At 49.3% G+C, this 17,530-nt stretch overlaps 1 protein-coding gene and 1 long non-coding RNA gene across 9 annotated transcripts in view; one reads left to right on the top strand and one right to left on the bottom strand.

Moving 5' to 3' along the window:
- Nucleotides 1–10,286, top strand: part of TPST2 (tyrosylprotein sulfotransferase 2) — a 52,298-nt gene extending 42,012 nt beyond the window's left edge. For 6 of the 8 annotated variants that reach the window (XM_025474395.3, XM_025474394.3, XM_035706219.2 and 3 more), the window contains 4 exons: nucleotides 763–979; nucleotides 4,999–5,049; nucleotides 8,095–8,143; nucleotides 9,797–10,286. In XM_025474395.3, coding sequence (XP_025330180.1) covers nucleotides 763–979; nucleotides 4,999–5,049; nucleotides 8,095–8,136 — 310 coding nt within the window. In that variant the 3' untranslated portion in view covers nucleotides 8,137–8,143; nucleotides 9,797–10,286. Of the gene's footprint in view, nucleotides 1–762; nucleotides 980–3,871; nucleotides 3,994–4,998; nucleotides 5,050–8,094; nucleotides 8,144–9,796 lie in introns of all 8 variants that reach the window. The other 2 variants (XR_007406083.1, XM_035706220.2) reach the window with 2 other exon arrangements.
- A 5,596-nt stretch (nucleotides 10,287–15,882) lies between these two features.
- On the bottom strand, nucleotides 15,883–17,437 carry LOC112676755 (uncharacterized). The gene is made up of 2 exons (XR_003146703.3): nucleotides 17,311–17,437; nucleotides 15,883–16,830 (listed from the first exon to the last, which is right to left on the bottom strand). It is a non-coding gene; the product is annotated as an uncharacterized LOC112676755 (long non-coding RNA).
- Between the last annotated feature and the right edge of the window lie 93 nt (nucleotides 17,438–17,530).

The following is a 17,530-nucleotide window of genomic DNA, read 5'->3' as shown; positions in this document are numbered from 1 at the left end:
GTCATAAACCAAAACATGCAGCGTATGATTTCTGTTTTAAAAACTGCAAACGAAAGCATAGGTTTTTTGTGTGCATGAGAGAGAGAGAGGAGAGAGAGAGAAAGCTAACACTTACTGAAACCTCACAGTAAACTATATACTCTTCTTGGATGAACTCATTTACTCCCCAGAACAACCCTGTGAGGTGGGCTCTATCATTATTCCCATTTGTAGATAAGGAATGATAGGGGAGGCTCATAGAGGTGAAGGAACTTTCCCAAGGCCACACAGCTGGTGTCAGTCCAGCTGGCGTTTGAAGCCAAGAGCTCTGACTCCTGAGTCTGCCCTTAGCCACTCTCCTGTATGAAGCACAGAAAGAGATTGAGAGAGAGGGTGGGCCCCCAGATACTAAGACAAGGTCCCCATAGGGAGCTGATGGACCGGGAGTGGTGGCTGCTTTTAGCCTTACCATTAGTGTTTCATATTTTTTCTCAAGAACAAAATACCCATCTTAGCCACAAAAATAAAATGTTATTTTAAAAAAGTCATGACGTCATGGAAGCAGAATTTTAACCGTGCACTGCCTAATACTGTCTTCCAGTTTTTTGGCACCCACTCTTAAGACCCCCCTCCTCCATTGTATGGAAGACGTATGAGGAGGCCAGGTGACTTGCCTACAGCCTCACAGTCGGGGTGGGGGGGGTCACAGCTGCCCCAGGGACAGGTACCCCCAGCCTGTCCAGCTGCCCGGGTGCTATCTGGGTCTCTCTGTGCCCTGCACAGCCTGTTCTTTCTCCCCAGGATCGAGCGATCCACTGACCAGGTCATCAAGCCTGTGAACCTGGAAGCACTCTCCAAGTGGACCGGCCACATTCCTGGGGACGTGGTACGGGACATGGCCCAGATCGCCCCCATGCTGGCTCGGCTCGGCTATGACCCCTATGCAAACCCGCCCAACTACGGCAACCCTGACCCCATCGTCATCAACAACACGCATCGGGTGAGTGCATGTGCATTCGCAGAGATGTGTGCTCAGCCTGCAGCGGGGTTGTTTGGCCTGTGTTAGGACATGGGGAATTGTAGCATCGCCTATATTTTCATTTTCACTTGGGCCACAGGGAAGCTCAAATCTACCTGGTAGTCTGTCTCTCATACTAGAGCATCTAACAGCAGCTCCATTTGTGTACTGATTGCATCCTATTTCTCTGTTTTTTTTTTTTTTTTTTAAGATTTTATTTATTCATGAGAGACACAGAAAGGGAGCAGAGACATAGGCAGAGGGAGAAGCAGGCTGAGCCCTATGCAGGACTCGATCCCAGGACCCTGGGATCACGACCTGAGCCAAGGGCAGACGCTCAACCACTGAGCCACCCAGCTGCCCCACCCCCATAAATTTTAATGTTGATTTCTCAGACCAATGTAAGCTTGGGGCAGTTTAAATAACTTCTTAGCTCTCCTTAGTTCAAGCAGTCGAGGAAAATGACTTTGATGAGATGGGTTTTTTTTGGTTTTTTGGGGGTTTTTTTTGGTGTTTTTGAAGCGTTAAAAGTCAGCTACTCCTGTGTAAAGGAACAGTAAGCAGGTTCATGGGCTTATTTACATGTTGCTGTCACAGCATCTAGTCTCCTTTGGGTGTGGTGTTCTGACTTCCTTAGAGGCACTAAGTGAACAAAAGTGTGAGAGCTTGGGGCCCTGGCCTGAGACGAGCCCCGCCAGCCCTTATACCATTAAGACCCAAAGTCTTGGGATCCCTGGGTGGCTCAGCGGTTTAGCGCCTGCCTTCGGCCCAGGGCGTGATCTCGGAGTCCCGGGATTGAGTCCCACGTCGGGCTCCCTGCATGGAGCCTGTTTCTCCCTCTGCCTGTGTCTCTGCCTCTCTCTCTCTCTCTCTTTGTCTCTCATGCATAAATAAATAAAATCTTTAAAAAAAAAGAAAAAGACCCAAAGTCTTGTTTCCAGCTACTCTCAGCATTTCCAAACACATGCTGATTTTAGAAAGTAAACCCTTCTTTTTTTTTTTCTTTTAAGATTGTATTTACTTGAAAGAGAGAGAGAAAGAGAGATAGACAGACAGCATGAACACGGGGCCTGACATGGGCCTTGATCCCAGGACTTTGAGATTGTGACCCGAGCTGAGGACAGACACTGACCCAACTGAGCCTCCCAGGCGCTCCAGAAAGTAAACAGTGTTTGTGTTGAAGAGCCAAGGAAGGAAGTCATAACTTCTGTCACTTCCCCTTTAATTCTTCAATGACTCAAGGAGAAAGACCCAATTTGGTGCTCACAAGGCTTTAATAAGCATCTCACACACGGGCAGGCTTCCTTAACCCTGAGCTCTGAGGGCTCTGCCCTTGTGATTGAAGAGGGTCTCGGAGCTCCTCCTGCCCCTTGACATCTGTGGATTTTGCAAACACTATTTGTGGAAATCCTCAGATCCACTGTAGATGCATAGAGTTGACAGTGTGAATGTTCGCAACCTCGATGTGGTCTATTTTTTCATTATTCAGTTGTTTTAAGTCTTTATTATTTATTATGCTTATTTTTTTTAAAGATTTTATTTATTTATTCATGAGAGACACAGAAAGAGAGGGTGAGACACAGGCAGAGGGAGAAGCAGGCTCCATGCAGGGAGCCCAATGCAGAACTCAATCCCAGGATCCCGAGATCACTCCCTGAGCCAAAGGCAGATGCTCAACCGCTGAGCCACCCAGGTGCCCCTATTATGTTTCTTTTTTAATAGAGTATTCTTTAGGCTGTACTTATGTGTTTCATATACTTTTCTCTACATATACTCTTTCATATAACATTTTTATATATATTAAATATATCTTCATATAATAAAAAATCAATTAACTGGATTAAGAAGAAGAAACAGCAGCTGGGAGTGATCTTGACTCCGGCCTCCAGGAACTTCTCACAGACAGTGGCTGGGCCAGGGTGAGGACCGCAGTGACAACGGGCTCTCTTTACCCTGTGTTCTTAGCCAAGGGCCCAGCGGCAATTACTCTGAAGTCTCTTTAAAAGGCTGAGGCCCAAGGCACCTGCATGGCTCAGTCAGTTCAATGTCCGACTCCTGATTTCAGCTCAGATCATGATCTCAGAGTGGTGAGATTAAGCCCCATGTCAGGTTCCGTGCTCAGCGGGGAGCCTGTTTGATGATTCTCTCTCTCTCTGTCTGTCTCTCTCTGTCTCTCTCTCCCTTAGCTCTTCCCACTGGCTCTCACACACACTCTCTCTCTAAAAAAAATAAATAAATAAGTAGTAAAAAAAAAATAATAAATACAAATAAATAAATAAAAGGCAGAGGCCCCTGGCTTATCCCAGGATGCAGGTCAGAAGCTCCCAGAGTAAGATCTGACCTTGTATATTGCATACAAATTAAAAAATTTTGGTGAGCGAGATCACTGCTCTAAACTTCTGGTTTTCATTTGTTTATTTATTTATTTTTTAAATTTTTATTTATTTATGATAGTTACACAGAGAGAGAGAGAGAGGCAGAGACATAGGCAGAGGGAGGAGCAGGCTCCATGCACCGGGAGCCCGACGTGGGACTCGATCCTGGGTCTCCAGGATCGCGCCCTGGGCCAAAGGCAGGCGCCAAACCAGGGATCCCTTCATTTGTTTAAAATGGAAGATGTCCCTGTTTTTTTCCCAGGGGGTGCCAGACTTTATTGTAGTTTTGTTTAGCTTTTATGGTAGTTTTGCTGTTACCACAGTGATATGTTCTCTCATTGAAAGCCGTGTGTGTGTGTGTGTGTGTGTGTGTGTGTGTGTGTGTGTTTCTCTGTAGACTCTGTATGTTCCTGTAACAGATCCTGGGGTGCAGGACACACAGGCACTGAAAGGACCCCAGAGCTAATGAACTTGTCTGTACCTGTGCTGTCCATTACAGCTACTAGCCACCAACCTCCCGTGGCCACTGGATGTGACTAGTGAAATCTGACTGGTCCAACTTGAGAGGCATTGTTAAGTGTAAAATATGCACCGGATTTTGAAGTTCTGGTATCAAAAACAGTATGTCAAGTTTCTCATTACTCATTTTCATATTAATTATAGGTTGAAGTATGAATATATTAGATATATCAGATTAAATAAAAGATATAACTGGAATTATTTCACTTGATGTACTTTATCCTTTTTCAAAAATGTGACTGTTAGACAATTGAAAATTACATAGTTGGTTCACATTATATTCTATTGGACGGTGCTGGTCTATATGGTGGCTTCTATGTGAAGAGATAGTGGAAAAGCCTGGGATTTTCTTTGCCCCAGCTGTGTCCTCTGCCTGGCATGCTTTTCCTTTAGAGCTCAGCTTAGCTGGTTTTCCTTGGCATTGAAGGGTCGCTGAGAGGTCCTTTGTGACCCCCCTGCTCAAAAGAAGCCCCTTAGTCACTCCTGATCACTTCCCTTTGTTTCACTTTCTATATAGTACTTGCCATGGTTTGATATATTCTTGTTTATTTGTGTTTATTACTTGTGGATCCTCTGGCTCCCCCTCTAGAAAGGACGCTCCAGGTGAAAAGGAATTTTAATAGTCTGATTAATATTGTGCCTCCAGAGCTTAGATAATGCCTAAAATAAGATGAGCTTGATAAAAGTGTGTTGGATGGAGGGATCGGTGGATGGATGGGAGGATGGATGGATGAATAGGTGGATGTGTGTATGGATGGATGGATGGGTGGGTAGATGGGTAGATGGGTGGATGGATAGGATAGTGGATGGGTGGGTAGATGGGTAGGTGGTTGGGTGGATGGATGAGTAGATGAATGGGTGGGTGGATGGATGTGGAGTGGATGGATGAAGAGGTGGGTAGGTGGATGGGTGGATGGATGAGTGGGTGGATAGGTAGATGGGTGGGCAGGTGGGTGGATGGGAGGGAGGGTGAATGTATAGATGGGTGAATGGGTAGGTGGATAAATAGGTGAGTGGTAAATGGGTGGATGGGAAGGTGGAGGTGACAGGATGAATTTTATTTTTTGATCATTTCCATGAGAGTGATACTTCGTTCCTCTTTCCTAGGTCTTGAAAGGCGACTATAAAACACCAGCCAATCTGAAAGGATATTTTCAGGTTAGAAACCCCAAGGGGAATTCTGAAATCTGTTTATTGGGCTGCCCCATTACCTTGCAGATGCCCTTGGACACTTCACTTCTCTAATCTGGCTGGTCATTTCCTGGTCTGAAAATTGAGAGGAGGGGGGTGTCAGACCAGGGACCAAACAGCAGCCCTTCTGCCCAAGCCTCTTCCTAATCATTGTCTCTCGGCTTGAGAGCAGTTGGAGGGATTGGGGGGGGACTTTTTGTCAAGCTATCTGCCTTTACTATCTGCCTTTAGCCTTAAATCCAGTTTTATTTAAAGTGGCAGTCCCCAAACACGACCCAGCCCAGAATTTTTAGTCAGCCAAAAAATAAGAACCATAAGGGTCATGTGGTATGGATATCCCCAAGGGTGTAGACCTACAAACACCCCTGCCACCCCACACCCACCTCCCTGGCTGTGCCCCCCACCCCACATCCTGGGTATATCCACAGGGTGCAGGGATCATGTCAAGGACTGCCCCCTTCCACTGACATGACTGCTCCCCTTTAAATGAGGTGTCCTTAGTTTGTGTATGTGTGTTTTCTTTAATTTGGGAGAGAAAGGGTGGATCACCCTATGCCAGTCTCCAGCATAATGATCAGATTGATGAGTGCTCATTGTCCGGGGTCCATGGCTTTTGCACACAACTTAGTTCTTTGGCGAGGGCTCCACGCTCTTTTTCTGGGAGTCAGAGACCCATCCCATCCTCTTGCTGCTGTGAAAAAAATGTCCTCAGGATTAGTCAGCACTAATTATTGCCTGCTTTAACCAAAAAGATGATGTAACAGGAGCAAGAAACAGAAGTGGAGGTGAGGGGAAATAGTTACTATCCGGAATGCCTTTCATTTTTGAACAGTTATCCTTTTTTTTGCCCGCCTAAATATGCACTTTGCATTCCTTGCAATTCTATCATATGAGCTGCTTGGTTTTACATTCTTAATGTTTTCCCATCTTTTGGGTTTCACTCTTGCCATTTGGGATGGTGACATAGTATCCTCTGGAATGCATTATGTGCCACCAATGAACTGTTGCCCTAAGATCGTGTCCAGTTTTTGCAGTATCCCGAATGATGGCATGTACACGTCATCCTGTTTTTGCCTCTCTTCTGTGGGGTGGGGGCAGGAGGCTCTACTAACCATTCCCTTAGAATGCATTGTTACAGTGGCGGAAGGGTCCAGTTCTTTTTAAGAGTCTTGACCCCAGAAGGCTAACTTTATTTACCGAAGAGTTGGACCCAGTTTATACTCTCTTGCAGTGTAGGACATATTCGAGTGGTTTGGCTGGCCTGGGACTATTTCTTGTTCTGTTAGGGGCAAAAATGCTAAGGAATGGCGTATGTACTGTCATTGCAAACACTGCCACGCTCAGGAGAGGTGCCCTGCAAACTGCCTCCGATTCCTGCTTTCTGCCCTCATCTCCCTCCCTGTCCTCCACGGGGCGCATGACTTCATCCAGAGTATTGCAAAAATTGGAAAGTGGTTCTGTGGCCACAGTTACGTGCATGATGGCAAGTGCATTCCACAGGGCGCTCTGTAGCCATCTAGAGTGATCATCCTGAAACGTAAAAGATGGAAAAATATTAAGCGAGCAGAACACAGCAGCTCACACATTTGAATTGCAGCAAATGCAAAAAAAAAAAAAGAATACTCGTTTGCTAGGCATCAAACCTCCTACCTACCCCATCTGCCTTGTTCCAGGTCTTTGCTATTCCCTCTACCAGGAATGCTTTTCCAGCCAGACCTTTGTGTGCCTTGCCTTATTTACATCTTTTAGAGCTTGGCTTATGGGGTGCTTTCCAACACCAACAACCAGTTTCTGAATCTCCAGACACCAACTGTGTTTCAGCTCGCACAGTGACGCCAGAATTAGTGTCAGACCCTGCAGGTTAAGGGCCCAGGTCCTAGGACAACTCCCTGCCCCCCACCCCCCACGTCAGATGCCAGTACCAGCGGGGTTCCCAGGCTACCCACATTTCTGCCCAGCTAACTAACATTTGGGGGTTCCCATGACCCCCTTCCTCATGATGTTCTAGATCAACTCACAGGACTCAGGATATTCCTGTCTGAGTGGTGGTGTTTTTTTGTTGTTGTTAAAGATTTTATTTATTTATTCATGAGAGACACACACAGAGAGGCAGAGACATTGGCAGAGGGAGAAGCAGGCTCCCTGTAGGAAGCCCAATGTGGAACTCCATCCCAGGACTCCAGGATCATGTCCTGAGCCAAAGGCAGACGCTCAGCTACTGAGCCACCCAGGTGCCCCTAGATGAGTGGTTTATTATAAAGGATATGACCCAGGAGTAGCCATGGAAGAGGTACACGGGGCAAGGTATGGAGTAAGGGGTGTGGAGCTTTCAGGCCCTCTTCGGGCATGCCACCCTCCTACACTTCCATGTGCCCACCAATCTAGAAGCTTCTTGAAGCCATCTTTTGGGGGTTTCCGTGAAGCAGTCATGAAGTAGATACGACTGAATGACATTATCGGTTATTCACTTACTCTCCAGCTCCTCTCCCCTCTCCAGTCATGCCTTGGTCTTTCTAGCCACCAGCGCCCATCCTGAAGCCAGACAGCTGTCATCTCATTAGCATACTAGAGATGCTTATTAGTGCTCCTGAGATTCTAGAGTTTTAGGAGCCGTGTGCAGGAACCCAGGACAAAGCGCCTATGTTTGTTTTTTATTACACTACAGCTTAAATGTCATCCCCTTACAGTGGCCTCCTTTCCTGACCACCTTCTCCAAAGTAGCTCCAGAGTCCCTCCTGACAGCCCACTGTATTGCCCGGAGGTGGGACGGGATGTTATCTCGCATATGTGTTTGTAAAGGTTTTCCTCGCTGGCATAGATGCCGCAGAATAGGACCAGGCAGGTGCGTGTTCACAGCATCCTCAGCACCTGGCGTGTAGCAGGTGTGCAGTAAATACCCCAGGAGCGAGTATGTGCCTGCTCCCAGGATGCTGAGGCTCAGCCTCAGGGCAGTGAGATCCTGGCACCCCAGCCTAGCCGTGACCCCTTCCTCTCTGTGTTGTCTTCCTCCAGGTGAACCAGAACAGCACCTCCTCCCACTTAGGAAGCTCATGATTTCCAGGTACGCCTGCACTCTCCGATTCTCTCTCCCCACTGCTGCCTCCCGCTCACTGCTTCTGAGCCCAGGAGCCACTCCCCTGAGCAAGCTTGCCCTCCCAGAGCCTCCTTGGGGAGGAGTGTCCACCAAGGTGGGCTGACCCAGCCCCAAGGGGTTTCCATGGCGACAAGCTGGGGGAGCTATTTATAGAATCACCACTTAGTCTCCTAGCTCTGGATCAGGTGGGGGCAGGGATCTTTGCAGAACCAAACAGAAAAAGGTTTGTCTGACTTTGAGGACCAATGTGATGGGGGGAGGGGTGGGATTCTAGAGCATGTTTGCACAGAATGCTGTCTGTTTATCCTGCTTCTATAAACAGCATCGAGTTGGCTCAAAGCAATTAATGTTCTAAGAAAAGCTCCAAGCAGGTCTCTCTAAGAGTAACCCCCAGGGCTTTGGACCCAGTGCTTCTCCAGGGTTACTGGTGTAACCCTGGGATCCCTGGCAAGGCCACGGACACGGGCAGAAAACTAGAACCCAGAGAGTGCTGTGATTTGCCCAAGACCACACAGCCACCAGATGGCCAAATTCCTCCTCCCAAGGCCATCTTCTTCCAGAGTTCACTCACGATTTGAAGTGCCTGCCTGTCTCTTCACTTTGCAAAGGGGGAATGGGGACACATTTTGACCTTGAACGTCAAAAGATTTAGGAACCCACTTCAGACTGGTCCTCTCCCAGCCTCCACTTGTGATGTCTGGAGAATGGGGATTCGCCTGTGTCGGCCTGCAAAGGCCACTGGGGGATGAAGTGAGCTGGCCCAGGTGGGTGCGTGGGAATCCAGGAAGCCTCGTGCCCTCGCTGTGCCTGTGGGCCCTGGAGTGAAGGCTCCAGGAAGTTCATTTCCTGTCACTCCGGTAACCCACAGAGAGGCCACAGTCAGCCTGCCTGGGTGTTCTCCCTCTTGCTCCAGCCTGTGAAGAAGCCTCCCGCCTGGACTGTATTTATAGTTTTAGTCTCCTGATCTTATTTTTAAATAATCAGCGTATTTTCTATTTCTTTCTTTTCTTTTTATTATCTACTTTGTCCCAGCTTCTAAGGCCGGAGGCACTCAGGCCCTGTCCTTATCAGGGATCCCATCCCAGGTAGTGCCGAGATCCCAGAGTTCTGGTGCATTCCAGAGGAGAGAAGCCTCCTATGGAAAGGCTCCTGGCTCCAATGTTTCTCCCTGACACCTTCCCCTTATTCTCCTTCTGCAGATTCTTTAGTAGAATTTCAAAGCTTCCTGCTGACAAAAGCCAGATACAGTTCTTTCTGTACTGTTTAAATGAGATACCGTATACAGGGTGCTTTTGCTCATCCCTGGTAAACAGTTGGCCTTAAAGCAAGTGCTCATCCTCCCCTGGCCTCCAAAAATCCATTGGCATTTATGACGTAATCACCACCACTTTGTCTTCCTAAGTAAAAAGAATCTATCTTTGAGGTCAGGCGGATGCAGGTTGGAATTCGGGCGAGAACCCCAGGAACGCTTCTAAATTTAAACTCTCTGGCCATCTGGGGTGCGCTGACACCTCTCCTGCTTCTGTGAATCAGCATGAGGACCATAGGCTCCTGGATCACACAGACGAATATGAAAGGTCGGTCTGCCTCTGGCCCTAATGCGCTTGTCTCCCTGTTCAGATCTCTGCAGATTGTTGCTGAGAGAAGACACTTTGCATTCGAGTGGAAATCGGACCTCTAATCCAAGCATATTGCTTGCTATTCACCGCCAAAACAGGACTGCTAATGAGGAATGTATTTGCATCTGTTTGCAAAAGCTGAATCACTGACAGCTTACCTGGAGACTCCCTCCCTACCTTTGGGCACTCCTAGGGGTGGAGAACCAAGAGTGTGGCAGTAGTCCAGCTTTTGAAATTTAGGTATTTTTTAATCTTTCCCCTCAAGAACTTTTTTTTAAAGAAATGGATTTGCCATTTTTCTTAATTTGCAGGACTGCCTTGGTGGCTTTGTTTGCGGGGACAAGACCCACACCTGTGCCTCTCCTATTGACCCTTTTAAATTCAAAGGATCTATTTAAGAATTTAATATATGAGATTTTCTTTGATTCTTCCTCGGTTCTACTCAGATTCAGAGGGAAAAAAATTATTTGAATAAAGTGAACAGGGACTTATTTGTCTGTGCCTTGCTTTACAGAATGAGCAGATTTTTTTTTCCCCTCCATCCTGGATTTTGTCAGGTGGTTTGACGACAAGCAAGCAAGGTTCCCATCTTGGGTGCTCAGCAGGGTACTCTGAGCTGTGTCGCGTCCCCTGAGGCTACCCTTGGGATTGGTGGTTTGCTAGAGGGACTCCCAGATAACCTGCTGGGCTCACGGTCGCATGGTTGGTCATGGTTGATCACAGCGAAAAGATACAGATTAAAATCTGCAAAGAAAAAAGGTGCAGAGGGCAGGGGCAGGGAAATCAGGAGTGAGTTTCCAGGCATTCTCACCTGGTGGAGGCTACGGGCACATTTAATTCTGACAAGGCATATCAAGTATTGCCACTGGGAAAGCTCGCCTGAGCCTTGGTGTGCAGCCTTTTTATTGGGCAACAGTCATAGGCACGGGGCACCCGTATGACTAACCTTAATTACGGAGTCTCTGGTTTCTGCAGAGGTCAAGGGATACAACACGATTCCAGGGCCCCCCTCCCTCGTAAGTCACATTGTTAGCATAGACAATAGGCCTGGTGTGGCCCAGGGCCCCTGGTATGCAAAGACACTTACTAGACAGGGTATCCCAAGGGCTTAGAGATCATCTCCTAAGAGCTGGTTGAAGGCCAGTGTTTTCTTTGGCACATACAGGATGTGAGCACTCCTGGCCTGCTAAGTTTGCTGCACAGGCCCCCAGATGCAGAGGGACCAGCTGGGCCCAGAGCAGTTTCACATCTTTAAGGGTTAAGGTGTTTTATACACACTCCTTGGCTCACGGGCTTTGGGAACGCAGTGACTCCCAGTGGTTTGGAGCATAGATTTTTTGGAGTCAGGCCAACTTACTGCCTGTGTGGCTTGGGCCTTCATTTCTTCATTTGTAAGATGGGGAAGTTAAAACTTCATGGGTGTATTGGGAGGGGCCAATGGTTGATAGAGGCAGTGGGGCCTGGTGTGTGATGAGCCCACAGTGTGAGGCAGCTCTTGTCTCTCCTGATCTTGGACTGAAGTGAAATGGGGAGTTCATGGAGCCCCAGACACTGGAGGCTCATGATCACCACTTACCGGGGAGCAAAACACATCCAGCCTTATCCAGTGTTCCATTCATCTGTTGCTCTAAAACCAGCTGGCCCCACACTTGGTGACTTACAGCAGTGTACTATTAAATATCTCCGTTGGGGAAGTCAGCTAGAGTGAGCTGGTTGGTTCTCACAGTCAGATGGTGGTTGGGACTCCTGTCGCCCGGACTCTTCTTTATTCCCATGTCTGGTGCCTGGGCCCAGGTGGTTGGAGCGTCCAGAAGCTTCTATGGGCTTCTGTATCACATGGCCTGTCCACGTGGCTAGCCTGGGCTTCCTGACAACATGGCGGTCTTAGGGCGGCCGGACGTCTTATATGGTGACCAGCTTCTCCCAGAGCAAGTGTTACCAGAGGCCAGAAGGAGCAGAACAGCCAGTCAGTTAAGGGATATGCGTGGCCCAGTATCACTTCCACTCAGTTTGTCATGGTCCTAGCCCCCCTGCCCCCCCCCCCCCCCGCATTCAAAGGAATAGAGAAATTCCTCTTCTTGATGGCGGAGTGGCAGGGTCACATCGCGGAAGTGCATGTGGGTGACAGATGCAGTTGTGGCCATCTTTGGAAAACACAGCTGGCCACGGTCCTCATCAAAACCAGCTTATCAGCCTCCCCTGCAGGGTCTTCAAATAATGTATGAACTTATCAGATTATGAGATTCTTTCTGGGAAATTGTGATGTTCCCTTCAATAGGCTGCAGACTGAAGACATATCTTTACTGTTTAAATCACAGTGATTCCAGACACGCAGAGGGCTGTGTCATCAAGAAATCCAGGCTTTTTGGTTTCCCCAGCCTCTGCCTTGGGAGCAGGGAGGGTTCTTCCCACTGATGGAACTACCCTAGGCCCTCTCAAGCCCCAAATCTGGGCCAAGACCCAGGAAGACATCTCTTACCCCTGTCCTCGTTCTCTTCTAAAGGAACGCTTCTCAGGACAATTAACAAAGAATCCCATTCCCTTGGGTGAAAGCCCTCACTCCACCCACCAGGGCTGGCTCCTGACCAAGCACCCACGTCCGTCCGTCCGTCCGCAAGTGTGGATGATTCTGATCTGACCTCGTTTCCATGGAAACAGCTGGTGTTTTCAAGGGGCCGATGCCTTTTTATTTTGAAATAATGATAGACTCCTATGAAGTTGCAAAGGTACTACACAGGGTCTTGCGGATCCTTCATGCAGCTTCCCCCAACACGGACATGTACCAACTGCAGTGTAACATCAAAACAGGAAATTGACAGGGACACGCTACTGTTAACTAGCCTACAGACCACAGGCCCTGTTCCATGTTCACCGTTTTGTGCATAGGGGTGTGTGTGTGTGTGTGTTCAGAATTCTGTCCCCTTCAGTGGCAGACCCTTCCATGTGCTCCCCCCACACGCACATGCACACACAATCACATGCAAAAGCTTAATCTAAGAAACCTAGAAATGGTGCTTCTGATGAGAATGCCGTCCCCATCCCAAGCTCCGGTACTTCCCTTTGAAGCACTTATCATGGTCAAGGTTTTGCATTGATTTGCCTGGTGCTGGGTTTCAGGTTGGTCTTACTGGACTGTACACTGAGTCGAGAACAGTTACTCTTCCTTTGTCCCCACCCCTGCCCCCCACCCCAGCCAGGCATAGCCCATCGTGGGCGGGGAAAGCCAACTGCCAAGCTGCCCGGGTGATGCTGTGCCTTTCCACTGAATGGGGATAGGGTTTCGGATTAATATAGGACTCATGGTTAAATTTGAGTTTCAGGTGAAACAATAATTTTTAAGTTTTTTATATTTCATGGGACATCCACTAAAAACTTGTTACGTGAGCGACACCTGAGTGGCTTAGCAGTTGAATGTCTGTCTGGCTTTGGCTCAGGAAGCCACATCAAGCTCCCTGCATGGATCCTGCTTCTCCCTCTGCCTGTGTCTCTGCCTCTCTTTGTGGGTGTCTTTCATGAATAAATAAGTAAAATCTTAAAAAATAAAAACTTGTTATGTGAAATTCACATTGTAACCGGGAATCCTGTATTTTTTGCTTGCTAAACCTGGCAACCCTCAATAGGGCTGAACATGAACATAGTCACTGATAGGCTATTAGGGAAATGGCAGTGTGTGACTTCCAGTGATGTGGCCTCAACCCTGTTTCTCTCTTGCTCTTTTTTTTTTTTTTTTTTTTTTTTTAGAGAGAGAGAGGGTGTGAGCGGGGTAGGGGCAAAGCGAGGGGAGAGAGAGAGAGAGAGAGAGAGAGGAGAATCTTAAACAGACTTCCTGCTGGGAAAGGAGCTCGACATGGGCCTCCATCTCAGGACCCTGAGACCATGACCTGAGCTGAAACCAAGAGTCAGATGCTTAACCAACTGAGCCACCCCGGCTCCCCTGCCTTGTCTCTTAGTCACTCATTGTGGGGGAATCCAGTCATATGTCATGAGGACACTCAGTAGCCGTAGGTAGAGGTTCACATGGCAGGTTCCCGATGCCTCCTACCAACAAACAGCCGACACCAGCCCACCAGCCATGTGAGTGAATCACTTTGGAATCAGATCAGCCAGCCTGGGTCAAGCCTGCAGGTATGTGCAGTTCCAGTTGACATCTTGACTGCAACCCCAGGAGAGATCCCGAGTCGATACCAGCACCTGAGTCGGCAGCCAAGCTACTCTTGAATTCCTGCCCATGGAAATTGTGTGAGATAATTCTCACTGTTGCCCCAGGCTTCGAAGTTTGAAGGTCCTTGTTACTGTGCAATAGGTAATACCTAGGAGCTCCTGAGATATTTGTGAATGAGTGAATGAGCCAGTGAATGAATGAGTGAGGAAGGCTGTGGTTCCTCCCCTTCCCTGCCTGCTTGTGAGGGTGCTCGCCCCGCAGATGACACCCAGGTCTGCGGATCCTGCCAGCTTCGCTATCAGAATAGTCTTCACAAACTCATGAAAGATAAGTAAGGTATCGACCATCTGTATGGAACATTTCAAGGGAAACCAGATTTGCGAATCTCAGCTCATCTGGATTTCCAACTCTTCCCAGTTCAGGACACGCTCTATATTTTTGTGACAAAATTTGAACTAAGAATAAGCCTTGTGCAACTGTGTAATGTCACCGTCCTAGAAAAGGTACTTGTGCTAGACTTTAAATATATCAGCCTTGAAATGCCACTTGCAGATTGTTTCTATGGTACCAACCTATTTAAAGTTGTAACTAAGGAAAGGATTTTGTCCCCCCCAAATCTTTCAAAGGTGATATGGAAACAGTGCCGTACGGATGGCATAGGCCGTGTGAGGGGGTGATAGGACCGTGGACTCAGGTAGCAGAAACTATGGGGAGGTTTATGGAATCCAAGAGCTGGTGTATGCAGAAGGTTTGGCTTCGGGACCCCAAACAGACAGGCATCACAATGTACATCTTAGCTCAGGTAAGTTGGCAGAAACGGTGGGGGTGCCCCCGGCATGGTGCAGCAGAGAAGGCACCCGCCTGGAAGTCTAAGGTCCTGCATTCAGGCCTGGCTCTGTCCTTAAACTCGCTGTGTAGCCTGTGAACGCCCCTCGTGGTTCAGTCTTCTCCACTGCTTCATCTGGCGAGTGTCGGGGCCCTGTCGGGCTCCTGCTGAGGAGCCCTGTTGCCTGGCAACCCCTTCTTGGTTATCTCCATGTCTGAGCACCACATTAGGAATCTAGACACGGGCCTGGTGTCCCCAAGGCCCAAAGCCAGCGCTTCTCTGGGCAGTGGTAGGAGATCATGATGTGCGGGTATGAAATCAGGAATCTAAACCTCTGGTTGCCTCTCCCCTTGCTTTTCTGGAGACTGGGCATTTGAACCCAGAAATCCTGAGAAACCAGTGAACTTTGAGCCCCTTTTACGCAGTCGGGCCCATCCGTGTAGGGGTGTGAGGTTGGGTCTTTCAAATGAAAACAGCCTTAAGCATTTACCAAGGTCTTACTGGTCTTGCTATGACCAGCAGCTTTAATATATGTATTAGCTGCCTGTCTTGTCTTGTGGCCTGAAAACACTCCTTTTAGAGCACTAGTGTCATTATCCCCATTTTGCAGTTGGGGAAACTGAGGTGCAGTGAGGTGAAGCTACCTTCCCCCATCCCACATCAAGGAAGGAGCAAAGTGATTCGGATCTCTGAGGTCTTACTCTAGTAACTTCATTAAAAAAAAAAAAAAAAAATTCTAGGGGCTCCAGGGTGGCTCAGTCAGTTAAGCATCTAATGTAGGCTCAGGTCATGATCTCAGGGTCCTGGGATTGAGCCATGTGTCAGGCTTTATGCTCAGGGGAGAGTCTGCTTCTTCTCCCTTTGCCCTCTCCCCTTCCCCCTGCATTCATGCTCACTCATTCAAATAAATAAATAAATCTTAAAACAAAAATATCTAGGTACAAAGAGAACCTTTTTTCCCCCCTTAATAACTTGAGACTAAGTTGCCTACTTGATGCCCTATCACTCCCCTAAATACTTTAATATTTCCAGCAAAGACATTTTCCAGCGTAACCACAGGACGGCCATCAGAATCAGAAAATGAACACGGACACATCACTACCATGGAACTTCAGACCGCATTTAAATTTTGCCAGTTATCCCCATAACTTCGTTTACAGCAAAAAGGTCCAATTCAGAATCAGGTGTTGCGTTTACCGGTCATGTCTCCTTCGCCTTCTTCAGTCTGGAGCACTTCCAGGGTCTGTCTTTGACTTACATGCCTTGGGCACTCTTGAAGATCACAGGCCAGCTGTTTGGCAGAACATGTCTTTATTTGGGCTTGTCTCCAGTATCCTTGTGATTCTGTCCCAGGTATGCATCTTTGACAGGAATATCACGGGGGTGGTGCTACGACCTTCTCAGGACATCCTATCGCACAGTACGTGAGGTCCACTTGCCCCGTTGTTGGGGATGCACAGTCTGATTGTGCGCTCAGAGCCTGTACTCCTAGTGACCCCTAGTGACCCCACCGTCCCCAGAGGCCCCTTCTCCAGAAGCCACGTGGAGGGTCCATCTGGTGAAGCAGATCCACTAGCATCAGCCCCTCGTGATCTGAGTAACTGCTGCTCCATGAAGTCAGCTGTAGAGCTGGAGAGAGAGCTACAGAGAAGCCAAGCGAGCTTCTATCTTTGGCTCTGGCCTATCACCAGATGCCTATACATTTCCAGGCCCAGACTCAACACGGTCTATCTGGTCTCCTTGTTTTTCCTCCCTCTGCTCCCTGGTGGAGCTTCTCCTCTGTTAGACTCTCTTCCCCTCCTGCCCTCTCTTCTATGAAACCTCACTTTCTAACATCTTTCCTGACTACACACTGTGTGTCGGCCTCGGTGACACACGTCAGTGGGGACGCAGAGACCACGGGAGTCACAGCGCGTGTTTCGAGAAGCTGGCAGTCGCTTGCCTTCCTGTGGGTTCTGGTTTCATTCACAACGGCGGGAAGTTGGATCCAGATCTTTGACTAAGAGCCGGGTGCGCTCCGTGTATTCTTAACAACTGCCGCTTGCACCTTTTCATCATAGGAAGGAGAGAGAAAGAGAACGTGAGCGAAGACTAGGGGCTGACACGCCTAGGCAGCCCTGTGCTTGCACATTTCATCTCCCCGGATCCTCAACCATTTTGCAGAAGAGGAAAGCGAGGCTTCCAGAGGCGCAGGGACTAGGGGGGCCCCGGGCCCGGGTGCTTGCGGGGTGCAGAGGCAGCCGCCACTCCCCGGGCGGCCCGAAGCCCTTGAGCCTCAGCCCGCGGGGCTCCGCACGGTCCTATTAATCGGTGAAGGAATGAAGGTCTCGACCACGGGCTGGGGGGCGGTTCCCGGAGGGAGCGCGTGGGGCCCTGGTCCGCCCGTCCCTGCGCTCTCAAGCTCCGCGCCCACCGCGGTGCTCGGCCAGGGGCCCCGACGGCACCCGAGACCTTGCTCCCGCCGGCAGCCTGGCCCCGCGCCCCGCGCCCCCCGCCCCGCGCCCCGCGGCCGCCCGCTGGCCCTCACCGCTGCCCCGTGCGCCAGTCCTCTAGCCCCTTTTACGCAGTCGAGTCTCAGACTGGCGGCGGGGTCCCCGCGGGCCGGGCGCGGCACGGAGGTCGGGGAGGTCGGGGAGGAGGTCGGGGAGGTCGGGGAGGAGGTCGGGGAGGTCGGGGAGGTCCGGCAGCGCGCCCGCCGCCATCCGAGGCCCTGGAAGCCCCGCCTCCTCCCTCGCACTCGGCCCCGC

The sequence above is a fragment of the Canis lupus genome, chromosome 26 (genome assembly GCF_003254725.2).
Source record: "Canis lupus dingo isolate Sandy chromosome 26, ASM325472v2, whole genome shotgun sequence".
Taxonomy (NCBI): Eukaryota; Metazoa; Chordata; class Mammalia; order Carnivora; family Canidae; genus Canis; species Canis lupus.
Note: the sequence above shows the minus strand (reverse complement) of the source record. Positions and strands in the feature narration are given on the sequence as shown.